The sequence below is a fragment of the Oncorhynchus keta genome, chromosome 6, assembly GCF_023373465.1.
Source record: "Oncorhynchus keta strain PuntledgeMale-10-30-2019 chromosome 6, Oket_V2, whole genome shotgun sequence".
Lineage (NCBI taxonomy): Eukaryota > Metazoa > Chordata > Actinopteri > Salmoniformes > Salmonidae > Oncorhynchus > Oncorhynchus keta.
This window is the reverse complement of record NC_068426.1, coordinates 16,422,205-16,434,622: the sequence shown is the minus strand read 5'-3', so window position 1 is coordinate 16,434,622 and position 12,418 is coordinate 16,422,205. Positions and strand designations below refer to the sequence as shown.

General features: G+C 47.6%; 2 protein-coding genes across 52 annotated transcripts in view; one reads left to right on the top strand and one right to left on the bottom strand.

Annotated features, from left to right (window-relative positions):
* The window catches only part of LOC118385066 (neuronal migration protein doublecortin-like), a 106,515-nt gene that overhangs the window by 82,770 nt on the left and 11,327 nt on the right, over positions 1 to 12,418 (top strand). For all 17 annotated transcript variants that reach the window (XM_052520959.1, XM_035771884.2, XM_052520952.1 and 14 more), the window contains exon 6: positions 6,732 to 6,809. In XM_052520959.1, the coding sequence (XP_052376919.1) occupies positions 6,732 to 6,809 (78 nt within the window). The remainder of the gene's footprint in view (positions 1 to 6,731; positions 6,810 to 12,418) is intronic.
* LOC127930728 (insoluble matrix shell protein 4-like) lies at positions 7,453 to 12,415 on the bottom strand. Of its 35 annotated transcripts, none has more exons than XM_052520942.1 (11): positions 10,450 to 12,415; positions 10,288 to 10,395; positions 10,036 to 10,143; positions 9,958 to 9,984; positions 9,626 to 9,706; positions 9,158 to 9,301; positions 8,555 to 8,725; positions 8,033 to 8,086; positions 7,943 to 7,960; positions 7,637 to 7,816; positions 7,496 to 7,564 (listed from the first exon to the last, which is right to left on the bottom strand). In XM_052520942.1, the coding sequence occupies exons 1-11, from the start codon at positions 10,566 to 10,568 to the stop codon at positions 7,552 to 7,554; spliced, it is 1,023 nt and encodes a 340-aa protein (XP_052376902.1). In that variant the 5' UTR covers positions 10,569 to 12,415; the 3' UTR covers positions 7,496 to 7,551. The 35 variants fall into 35 exon arrangements, 25 of the variants coding, with proteins under 25 accessions (XP_052376902.1, XP_052376897.1, XP_052376895.1 ...); XM_052520937.1 differs by lacking the exons at positions 7,943 to 7,960; positions 8,033 to 8,086 and adding exons at positions 7,835 to 7,888; positions 8,267 to 8,554 and having other exon boundaries at positions 7,509 to 7,564; positions 7,637 to 7,708; positions 8,663 to 8,725; XM_052520935.1 differs by lacking the exons at positions 7,943 to 7,960; positions 8,033 to 8,086 and adding an exon at positions 7,835 to 7,888 and having other exon boundaries at positions 7,509 to 7,564; positions 7,637 to 7,708; positions 8,267 to 8,716; positions 9,131 to 9,166; positions 9,617 to 9,706.

Sequence of the window (12,418 nt, the reverse complement as noted above, 5' to 3'; positions counted from 1 at the left end):
GGAGGAGGGATGGGCGTTAGAGGAGGGAGGATGGATGGGCGTTAGAGGAGGGAGGATGGATGGGCGTTAGAGGAGGGAGGATGGATGGGCGTTAGAGGAGGGAGGAGGGATGAGCGTTAGAGGAGGGAGGAGGGATGGGCGTTAGAGGAGGGAGAATGGATGGGCGTTAGAGGAGGAGGGATGGATGGATGGGCGTTAGGAGGAGGTAGGAGGGATGGGGGCGTTAGAGGAGGGAGGATGGATGGGCGTTAGAGGAGGGAGGATGGATGGGCGTTAGAGGAGGGAGGAGGGATGGGCGTTAGAGGAGGGAGGAGGGATGGGCGCTAGAGGAGGGAGGAGGGATGAGCGTTAGAGGAGGGAGGAGGGATGAGCGTTAGAGGAGGGAGGAGGGATGGGCGTTAGAGGAGGGAGGAGGGATGGGCGTTAGAGGAGGGAGGAGGGATGGGCGTTAGAGGAGGTAGGAGGGATGGGCGTTAGAGGAGGGAGGAGGGATGGGCGTTAGAGGAGGTAGGAGGGATGGGCGTTAGAGGAGGTAGGAGGGATGAGCGTTAGAGGAGGGAGGAGGGATGGGCGTTAGAGGAGGGAGGAGGGATGGGCGTTAGAGGAGGTAGGAGGGATGGGCGTTAGAGGAGGTAGGAGGGATGGGCGTTAGAGGAGGGAGGATGGATGGGCGCTAGAGGAGGGAGGATGGATGGGCGCTAGAGGAGGGAGGATGGATGGGCGTTAGAGGAGGGAGGATGGATGGGCGTTAGAGGAGGGAGGATGGATGGGCGTTAGAGGAGGTAGGAGGGATGAGCGTTAGAGGAGGGAGGATGGATGGGCGTTAGAGGAGGGAGGAGGGATGGGCGTTAGAGGAGGGAGGAGGGATGGGCGTTAGAGGAGGGAGGATGGATGGGCGTTAGAGGAGGGAGGATGGATGGGCGTTAGAGGAGGTAGGAGGGATGGGCGTTAGAGGAGGGAGGATGGATGGGCGTTAGAGGAGGGAGGAGGGATGGGCGTTAGAGGAGGGAGGAGGGATGGGCGCTAGAGGAGGGAGGAGGGATGAGCGTTAGAGGAGGGAGGATGGATTGGCGTTAGAGGAGGGAGGATGGATGGGCGTTAGAGGAGGTAGGAGGGATGGGCGTTAGAGGAGGGAGGATGGATGGGCGTTAGAGGAGGGAGGATGGATGGGCGTTAGAGGAGGGAGGATGGATGGGCGTTAGAGGAGGTAGGATGGATGGGCGTTAGAGGAGGTAGGATGGATGGGCGTTAGAGGAGGGAGGATGGATGGGCGTTAGAGGAGGTAGGAGGGATGGGCGTTAGAGGAGGTAGGAGGGATGGGCGTTAGAGGAGGTAGGATGGATGGGCGTTAGAGGAGGGAGGATGGATGGGCGTTAGAGGAGGGAGGATGGATGGGCGTTAGAGGAGGGAGGAGGGATGGGCGTTAGAGGAGGGAGGAGGGATGGGCGTTAGAGGAGGTAGGAGGGATGGGCGTTAGAGGAGGGAGGAGGGATGGGCGTTAGAGGAGGTAGGAGGGATGGGCGTTAGAGGAGGTAGGAGGGATGAGCGTTAGAGGAGGGAGGAGGGATGGGCGTTAGAGGAGGGAGGAGGGATGGGCGTTAGAGGAGGTAGGAGGGATGGGCGTTAGAGAAGGGAGGATGGATGGGCGCTAGAGGAGGGAGGATGGATGGGCGCTAGAGGAGGGAGGATGGATGGGCGTTAGAGGAGGGAGGATGGATGGGCGTTAGAGGAGGGAGAATGGATGGGCGTTAGAGGAGGTAGGAGGGATGAGCGTTAGAGGAGGGAGGATGGATGGGCGTTAGAGGAGGGAGGATGGATGGGCGTTAGAGGAGGGAGGATGGATGGGCGTTAGAGGAGGTAGGAGGGATGGGCGCTAGAGGAGGGAGGAGGGATGGGCGCTAGAGGAGGTAGGAGGGATGGGCGCTAGAGGAGGGAGGAGGGATGGGCGCTAGAGGAGGGAGGAGGGATGGGCGCTAGAGGAGGTAGGAGGGATGGGCGCTAGAGGAGGTAGGAGGGATGAGCGTTAGAGGAGGGAGGAGGGATGGGCGTTAGAGGAGGTAGGATGGATGGGCGTTAGAGGAGGTAGGAGGGATGGGCGTTAGAGGAGGGAGGATGGATGGGCGTTAGAGGAGGGAGGAGGGATGGGCGTTAGAGGAGGGAGGATGGATGGGCGTTAGAGGAGGTAGGAGGGATGGGCGTTAGAGGAGGGAGGATGGATGGGCGTTAGAGGAGGGAGGATGGATGGGCGCTAGAGGAGGGAGGATGGATGGGCGCTAGAGGAGGTAGGAGGGATGGGCGTTAGAGGAGGGAGGATGGATGGGCGTTAGAGGAGGGAGGATGGATGGGCGTTAGAGGAGGGAGGATGGATGGGCGTTAGAGGAGGGAGGATGGATGGGCGTTAGAGGAGGTAGGAGGGATGGGCGTTAGAGGAGGGAGGATGGATGGGCGTTAGAGGAGGGAGGATGGATGGGCGCTAGAGGAGGGAGGATGGATGGGCGTTAGAGGAGGTAGGATGGATGGGCGTTAGAGGAGGGAGGATGGATGGGCGTTAGAGGAGGGAGGAGGGATGGGCGTTAGAGGAGGGAGGAGGGATGGGCGTTAGAGGAGGGAGGATGGATGGGCGTTAGAGGAGGGAGGATGGATGGGCGTTAGAGGAGGGAGGATGGATGGGCGTTAGAGGAGGTAGGAGGGATGGGCGTTAGAGGAGGGAGGATGGATGGGCGTTAGAGGAGGGAGGATGGATGGGCGCTAGAGGAGGGAGGATGGATGGGCGTTAGAGGAGGTAGGAGGGATGGGCGTTAGAGGAGGGAGGATGGATGGGCGTTAGAGGAGGGAGGATGGGCGTTAGAGGAGGGAGGAGGGATGGGCGTTAGAGGAGGGATGGGCGCTAGAGGAGTGAAGATTTTTAGAGAGGAGAGTAGGGTGGAGGAATAGAAAAGCACCGTAGTACTGAGAGGAAGGCAGAGGAGGAGTGGAGAGGTGAGCAGAGGGAGGAAAGGAGGATGTCTAGCAGTCTTTGTGGTTGTCGGCGTCATGCTGCACTCTTTACACTTATTAATGCAATGACCCAAAATAAACTGCATGACACACAACTACTGTACAGACAGTAAACCTCAGCACTCTGCATACTGTCTACAGACAGTAAACCTCACCGCTCTGCATACTGTCTACAGACAGTAAACCTCACCGCTCTGCATACTGTCTACAGACAGTAAACCTCACCGCTCTGCATACTGTCTACAGACAGTAAACCTCACCGCTCTGCATACTGTCTACAGACAGTAAACCTCACCGCTCTGCATACTGTCTACAGACAGTAAACCTCACCGCTCTGCATACTGTCTACAGACAGTAAACCTCACCGCTCTGCATACTGTCTACTGACAGTAAACCTCGCCGCTCTGCATCTGACAGTAAACCTCACCGCTCTGCATACTGTCTACAGACAGTAAACCTCACCGCTCTGCATACTGTCTACAGACAGTAAACCTCACCGCTCTGCATACTGTCTACAGACAGTAAACCTCACCGCTCTGCATACTGTCTACTGACAGTAAACCTCGCCGCTCTGCATACTGTCTACTGACAGTAAACCTCGCCGCTCTGCATACTGTCTACTGACAGTAAACCTCACCGCTCTGCATACTGTCTACAGACAGTAAACCTCGCCACTCTGCATACTGTCTACTGACAGTAAACCTCACCGCTCTGCATACTGTCTACAGACAGTAAACCTCACCGCTCTGCATACTGTCTACAGACAGTAAACCTCACCGCTCTGCATACTGTCTACAGACAGTAAACCTCACCGCTCTGCATACTGTCTACAGACAGTAAACCTCACCACTCTGCATACTGTCTACAGACAGTAAACCTCACCGCTCTGCATACTGTCTACAGACAGTAAACCTCGCCGCTCTGCATACTGTCTACTGACAGTAAACCTCACCGCTCTGCATACTGTCTACAGACAGTAAACCTCACCGCTCTGCATACTGTCTACAGACAGTAAACCTCACCACTCTGCATACTGTCTACAGACAGTAAACCTCACCGCTCTGCATACTGTCTACAGACAGTAAACCTCACCGCTCTGCATACTGTCTACAGACAGTAAACCTCGCCACTCTGCATACTGTCTACAGACAGTAAACCTCACCGCTCTGCATACTGTCTACTGACAGTAAACCTCACCGCTCTGCATACACAATATATAATTGCTGTACACACAGAAACCACATAGACTGAAGCTCACTATGAAGCTAGTCTTTGTACAAAAGAGACCACCAAACTACCCACCTTGCTGAAAACATTTCAGCAACAATGGACTTCATTTAAGACACATCTGTATGCCATTTGGTAATCAATTAACATTTTACAGTGTCCATGTCAATCTGTTTGTATGAACATCTATTTCTTTGTCAATGCTGCCTTTCACATGAAAGATGCTACTGTGATTACCGTTTGTCTGATGCTCACACACTGTCTGTCTGTCTGTCTGGTCTGTCTGTCTGTCTGTCTGTCTGTCTGTCTGTCTGTCTGTCTGTCTGTCTGTCTGTCTGGTATGTGTCTGTCTGTCTGGTATGTGTCTGTCTGTCTGGTATGTGTCTGTCTGTCTGTCTGTCTGTCTGTCTGGTATCTGTCTGTCTGTCTGTCTGGTATGTGTCTGTCTGTCTGTCTGTCTGTCTGTCTGTCTGTCTGTCTGTCTGTCTGTCTGTCTGTCTGTCTGTCTGTCTGGTGTGTGTGTGTCTGTCTGTCTGTCTGTCTGTCTGTCTGTCTGTCTGTCTGTCTGTCTGTCTGGTATGTGTCTGTCTGTCTGTCTGTCTGGTATGTGTCTGTCTGTCTGGTATGTGTCTGTCTGTCTGGTATGTGTCTGTCTGTCTGGTATGTGTCTGTCTGTCTGGTATGTGTCTGTCTGTCTGTCTGTCTGGTGTATGTGTCTGTCTGTCTGTCTGGTGTGTGTGTCTGTCTGTCTGTGTCTGTCTGTCTGTCTGGTGTGTCTGTCTGTCTGTCTGTCTGTCTGTCTGTCTGTCTGTCTGTCTGTCTGTCTGTCTGGTATGTGTCTGTATGTCTGTCTGGTGTGTGTGTCTGTCTGTCTGTCTGGTGTGTGTGTCTCTGTCTGTCTGTCTGTCCGTCTGGTGTGTCTGTCTGTCCGTCTGGTGTGTCTGTCTGTCCGTCTGGTGTGTCTGTCTGTCTGGTGTGTGTGTCTGTCTGTCTGTCTGGTGTGTGTCTGTCTGTCTGTCTGGTGTGTGTGTCTGTCTGTCTGTCTGTCTGTCTGTCTGTCCGTCTGGTGTGTCTGTCTGTCTGTCTGTCCGTCTGGTGTGTCTGTCTGTCTGTCCGTCTGGTGTGTCTGTCTGTCTGTCCGTCTGGTGTGTCTGTCTGTCTGTCCGTCTGGTGTGTCTGTCTGTCTGTCTGTCCGTCTGGTGTGTCTGTCTGTCTGTCCGTCTGGTGTGTCTGTCCGTCTCGTGTGTCTGTCTGTCCGTCTGGTGTGTCTGTCTGTCCGTCTGGTCTGTCTGTCTGGTGTGTCTGTCTGTCCGTCTGGTGTGTCTGTCTGTCCGTCTGGTGTGTCTGTCCGTCCGGTCTGTCTGTCTGTCTGTCTGTCTGTCTGGTATGTGTCTGTCTGTCTGGTGTGTGTGTCTGTCTGTCTGTCTGTCCGTCTGGTGTGTCTGTCTGTCTGTCCGTCTGGTGTGTCTGTCTGTCTGTCTGGTGTGTCTGTCTGTCTGGTGTGTCTGTCTGTCTGTCTGGTGTGTCTGTCTGTCCGTCTGGTGTGTCTGTCTGTCCGTCTGGTGTGTCTGTCTGTCCGTCTGGTGTGTCTGTCTGTCCGTCTGGTGTGTCTGTCTGTCCGTCTGGTGTGTCTGTCTGTCTGGTGTGTCTGTCTGTCTGGTGTGTCTGTCTGTCTGTCTGGTGTGTCTGTCTGTCTGTCTGGTGTGTCTGTCTGTCCGTCTGGTGTGTCTGTCTGTCCGTCTGGTGTGTCTGTCTGTCCGTCTGGTGTGTCTGTCTGTCCGTCTGGTGTGTCTGTCCGTCCGGTCTGTCTGTCTGTCTGTCTGTCTGGTGTGTCTGTCTGTCTGGTGTGTCTGTCTGTCTGGTGTGTCTGTCTGTCTGTCTGGTGTGTCTGTCTGTCCATCTGGTGTGTCTGTCTGTCTGGTGTGTCTGTCTGTCTGGTGTGTCTGTCTGTCTGGTGTGTCTGTCTGTCCGTCTGGTGTGTCTGTCTGTCCGTCTGGTGTGTCTGTCTGTCTGTCTGTCTGTCTGTCTGTCTGTCTGTCTGTCTGTCTGTCTCTGTCTGTCTGTCTGTCTGACCTGTCTGTCTGGTGTGTCTGTCTGTCTGTCTGGTGTGTCTGTCTGTCTGTCTGTCTGGTGTGTCTGTCTGTCTGTCTGTCTGGTGTGTCTGTCTGTCTGTCTGGTGTGTCTGTCTGTCTGTCTGGTGTGTCTGTCTGTCTGTCTGGTGTGTCTGTCTGTCTGTCTGTCTGGTCTGTCTGTCTGTCTGTCTGTCTGTCTGTCTGTCTGGTGTGTCTGTCTGTCTGTCTGGTGTGTCTGTCTGTCTGTCTGGTGTGTCTGTCTGTCTGTCTGGTGTGTCTGTCTGTCTGGTCTGTCTGTCTGTCTGTCTGTCTGTCTGTCTGTCTGTCTGTCTGGTGTGTCTGACCTGTCTGTCTGGTGTGTCTGTCTGTCTGTCTGTCTGTCTGTCTGTCTGTCTGTCTGTCTGTCTGTCTGTCTGTCTGCGTTTCTCTTCACAGAAGGGTGCAGGATGATGAAGAAGAAAGGTTCTAAGAGTCCAGGTCCGATCCGGCGCAGCAAGTCTCCTGCTGAATCGAGTGAGCTCATTGTTGTCTCATCTCCTATGTGACTCCATGTTGGCCCACATAGACTTTAAAACAGATACTGCTACTCACCTTTACTATGAGCATCCATCCACCCACCCTGATTCTAAACGCAGCTAGATTTAAACCAACTGACATGGATGCATGTGGTTATTATTGTTTTTACGTGTCATTATCATAATGTGAATTTCTGTTGTATTGATTTTGTTTCATTAATTTTTTAAATGTTGAATTATATGTCTGTAATTTGCATGTTGTTGTCCAGGATTTGATTGCACAGTCAGGGTATTTAAACCCTGGTGCCTGTTGTTGTCTGTTCTGTCTGCAATGTCTGTCTATACTGTGAGTGAGACAGTGAGGCAGACAATGTTTACTGGTGGGCACTGCCCTCTAACCTCAACACAACACTTTCTGCATGCTGCGTTGCCCAATACCCCCACAAATAAAACAAAATGGGGACACAAATAAATCCAGCCTTTGTTTGATCAGGATAATGTGAGCAGATTATGAATTACAAAATGATACTAATCCAGATCTGCTTTCCTTAAGCATTGGTGAAAATATGAAACATGAAAAGGAAACAAAGGTAGTGGAGGATTGTAAATACCTCACATCTGTCTCTAGAGCTTGGAGCTATTATTATCCGTGACATACGCTGTCTGTGTCAAGGAGGGGGCCAACAAGATAGATAGACAGAGATTTGAAGAGAACAGTCAGGAGTAAGCAGCAATCTCCCTCAACTACTAGACCTGTTATAACTACTGAAACTGTTATACCTACTAGACCTGTTATACCTACTAGACCTGTTATAACTACTAGACCTGTTATAACTACTAGACCTGTTATACCTACTAGACCTGTTATACCTACTAGACCTGTTATAACTACTAGACCTGTTATAACTACTAGACCTGTTATACCTACTAGACCTGTTATACCTACTAGACCTGTTATAACTACTAGACCTGTTATACCTACTGAAACTGTTATACCTACTAGACCTGTTATACCTACTGGACCTGTTATAACTACTGAAACTGTTATACCTACTAGACCTGTTATACCTACTAGACCTGTTATAACTACTAGACCTGTTATACCTACTGAAACTGTTATACCTACTAGACCTGTTATAACTACTGGACCTGTTATAACTACTGGACCTGTTATAACTACTGAAACTGTTATACCTACTAGACCTGTTATACCTACTGGACCTGTTATAACTACTGAAACTGTTATACCTACTAGACCTGTTATACCTACTAGACCTGTTATACCTACTGGACCTGTTATAACTACTGAAACTGTTATACCTACTAGACCTGTTATAACTACTAGACCTGTTATACCTACTAGACCTGTTATAACTACTGAAACTGTTATACCTACTAGACCTGTTATACATACTAGACCTGTTATACCTAATAGACCTGTTATACCTACTAGACCTGTTATAACTACTGAAACTGTTATACCTACTAGACCTGTTATACCTACTAGACCTGTCATACCTACTGAAACTGTTATACCTACTAGACCTGTTATACCTACTAGACCTGTTATACCTACTAGACCTGTTATAACTACTAGACCTGTTATACCTACTTGACCTGTTATAACTACTAGACCTGTTATACCTACTAGACCTGTTATACCTACTGAAACTGTTATACCTACTAGACCTGTTATACCTACTAGACCTGTTATACCTACTAGACCTGTTATACCTAATAGACCTGTTATAACTACTAGACCTGTTATAACTACTGAAACTGTTATACCTACTAGACCTGTTATACCTAATAGACCTGTTATAACTACTAGACCTGTTATACCTACTAGACCTGTTATACCTAATAGACCTGTTATACCTAATAGACCTGTTATACCTACTAGACCTGTTATAACTACTGAAACTGTTATACCTACTAGAGCTGTTATACCTACTAGACCTGTTATACCTACTAGACCTGTTATAACTACTAGACCTGTTATACCTACTAGACCTGTTATACCTACTAGACCTGTTATACCTACTAGACCTGTTATAACTACTAGACCTGTTATACCTACTAGACCTGTTATACCTACTAGACCTGTTATACCTACTAGACCTGTTATAACTACTAGACCTGTTATAACTACTAGACCTGTTATAACTACTAGACCTGTTATACCTACTAGACCTGTTATAACTACTAGACCTGTTATAACTACTAGACCTGTTATAACTACTAGACCTGTTATACCTAATAGACCTGTTATACCTACCAGACCTGTTATACCTACCAGACCTGTTATAACTACTAGACCTGTTATACCTACTAAACCTGTTATACCTACTAGACCTGTTATAACTACTAGACCTGTTATACCTACTAGACCTGTTATAACTACTAGACCTGTTATACCTACTAGACCTGTTATACCTAATAGACCTGTTATACCTACTAAACCTGTTATACCTACTAGACCTGTTATACCTAATAGACCTGTTATACCTAATAGACCTGTTATACCTACTAGACCTGTTATAACTACTAGACCTGTTATACCTAATAGACCTGTTATACCTACTAGACCTGTTATACCTACTAGACCTGTTATACCTACTAGACCTGTTATACCTACTAGACCTGTTATACCTACTAGACCTGTTATACCTACTAGACCTGTTATACCTACTAGACCTGTTATACCTACTGAAACTGTTATACCTACTAGACCTGTTATACCTACTAGACCTGTTATACCTACTAGACCTGTTATACCTAATAGACCTGTTATACCTACTAAACCTGTTATACCTACTAGACCTGTTATACCTAATAGACCTGTTATACCTAATAGACCTGTTATACCTAATAGACCTGTTATACCTACTAGACCTGTTATACTACTAGACCTGTTATACCTAATAGACCTGTTATACCTACTAGACCTGTTATACCTATACCTAGACCTGTTATACCTACCCTATACCTACTAGACCTGTTATACCTACTAGACCCTATACCTAATAGACCTGTTATACCTACTAAACCTGTTATACCTACTAGACCTGTTATACCTAATAGACCTGTTATACCTAATAGACCTAGACCTGTTATACCTAATAGACCTGTTATACCTACTAGACCTGTTATAACTACTAGACCTGTTATACCTAATAGACCTGTTATACCTACTAGACCTATACCTACTAGACCTGTTATACCTACTAGACCTGTTATACCTACTAGACCTGTTATACCTACTAGACCTGTTATACCTACTAGACCTGTTATACCTAATAGACCTGTTATACCTACTAAACCTGTTATACCTACTAGACCTGTTATACCTAATAGACCTGTTATACCTAATAAACCTGTTATACCTACTAGACCTGTTATACCTAATAGACCTGTTATACCTAATAGACCTGTTATACCTACTAGACCTGTTATACCTAATAGACCTGTTATACCTAATAGACCTGTTATACCTACTAGACCTGTTATAACTACTAGACCTGTTATACCTACTAGACCTGTTATACCTAATAGACCTGTTATAACTACTAAACCTGTTATACCTACTAAACCTGTTATACCTAATAGACCTGTTATACCTAATAGACCTGTTATACCTACTAGACCTGTTATACCTAATAGACCTGTTATACCTACTAGACCTGTTATACCTACTAGACCTGTTATACCTACTAAACCTGTTATACCTACTAAACCTGTTATACCTACTCATCATATGGTCAGAGTGTTCACTAGACAGGTGAAAGGTTGATGGCACAAGATGGCACCATTATTTACTTTTTTTTCACACCAATTCATCCAGTGAAGTGCACACATAGGCTAAGATATTAACACACCATTAAGGTCCTATCCTAGCTGACGTGTCACGCCAACTGATTGGTTTAGTGTCGCATGCCCCCTGGTCTTGTCACTACACAGTGAGGTGCTTGCTCAGACTGAACTCACTGATCAAACGTTGGCTATTTTATCCAAATTTGTGCACCTCCATTAAGTATGTTGTGTTTCGTTTAATATTTCAGTGTCTACCGGTGGGGCCCAGGCCTGTAAAGGCAGCAGATGGACAGCCAAGTGGCTAGTCCTTCTAATTTGTCCAAGGTTAAACAGCCTCTTCATTGTGATGAGGGTAGAGTGGCCCCCGGGTGGGTGGAATCAGGATGGGTGGGGGGACACATAGGGTAGAGACAGGGGTCGAGGGTACCAGTGGTGGCCTGTTTAATTTGATCTGATGCAGCCGCGTCATGAGCAGGAGAACATAAGGCAAATGTCTTCATGAAAACGATTTTTCCAGCCTCCACAGAGGCCCCAATTTTACACTGCAGTCACAAATGATCAAAATAGTTTGGTTTTAAAGGACATCATCACACTGTTTTATATTTGGTATTACATTGTGTTGGCTTGGTCTGAACATATTGATTGTATATTGATTATATGTTTATCATGGTGGTAGTAAACGTAATCCTGACTGCCAGCATGCTGGCTCCCTTTTATGTACCTTCCCAATATTAACCCTACTTACTCCCTCCTCCAATGGTGCTTTGGGTTTTACTCTTTTGTTCACGCTTTTGTTTGTTATTTTAGTTTTGTTGCAGATTTGTGTTATTTTTCTTCATTTGAAATCAAATCCAGGTTTTCTGTGATGTACCCCTGCTTCTCTCCATAACACCCTGTCCTTGGTGTTTTATGCCTGGAATCAGACTAAAAGTCCATCTCCTGGCCATTATACTGCTTTACATCATATACACCCATAGACAAATCTTCTGAAATAGGCATGGACTAGAATACTCCATATCTTCATTGCCTTCCCAACCTAGTTCTGTCCATACTGCTTTCATATCATTCATTCTTAGCTTTTTAGTTCTGGTTTTAGTTAAATAGACATTTTTGATCTGGATGAAGATATGAACTTTATGGAATTGAAGTTGGCTTCATCTGCAAAGCTCTGCTCTTGTGCTACTGTACCTGTTACCAATTCAGCCTGGAAGAGAGAGTGGCCATCTGTTTTAGTCTTTCCTTCGGGATTCAGTTTTGCTCTTTTAAAATGTCTTACTCCACAAACTACGACATCACACCACTCTGATGTAAACACTGTCTAGGCCAGGGGTATCTTAGCAACCTGAAAGGGCTGTAGAGTAATGGCCAAATGTCCCCCGGCAGAGAGGAACAAACAGGGACCCGGTCAGTCAGCCGCCCAGGGAGACTCTGTCCACAGCCAAGTGAGGGTCAAGCACTCAATGAATCAATCAAATGTATTGTATAAAGTCCTTTTTACATCAGCAGTTGTCATAAAGTGCTATACAGATACTCAGCTTAAAACTCCACAGAGCAAGCAATGCAGATGTAGAAGCATTGTGGCTTGGAAAAACACCCTAGAAAGGGAGGAATCTAGGAAAAAACCCAGAGAGGAACCGGGCTCTGAGGAGTGGCCAGACCTCTCCTGGCTGTGACAGACATTACTCCTGGCATACAGGTCTTACACAATCTAATTCACTGGTCTCTCTCTTTTTCTCTCTCTTTCTCTTATTCTCTCTCTTTACAACGTTTTCTTTCTCACTCCGTCTGGGTTCT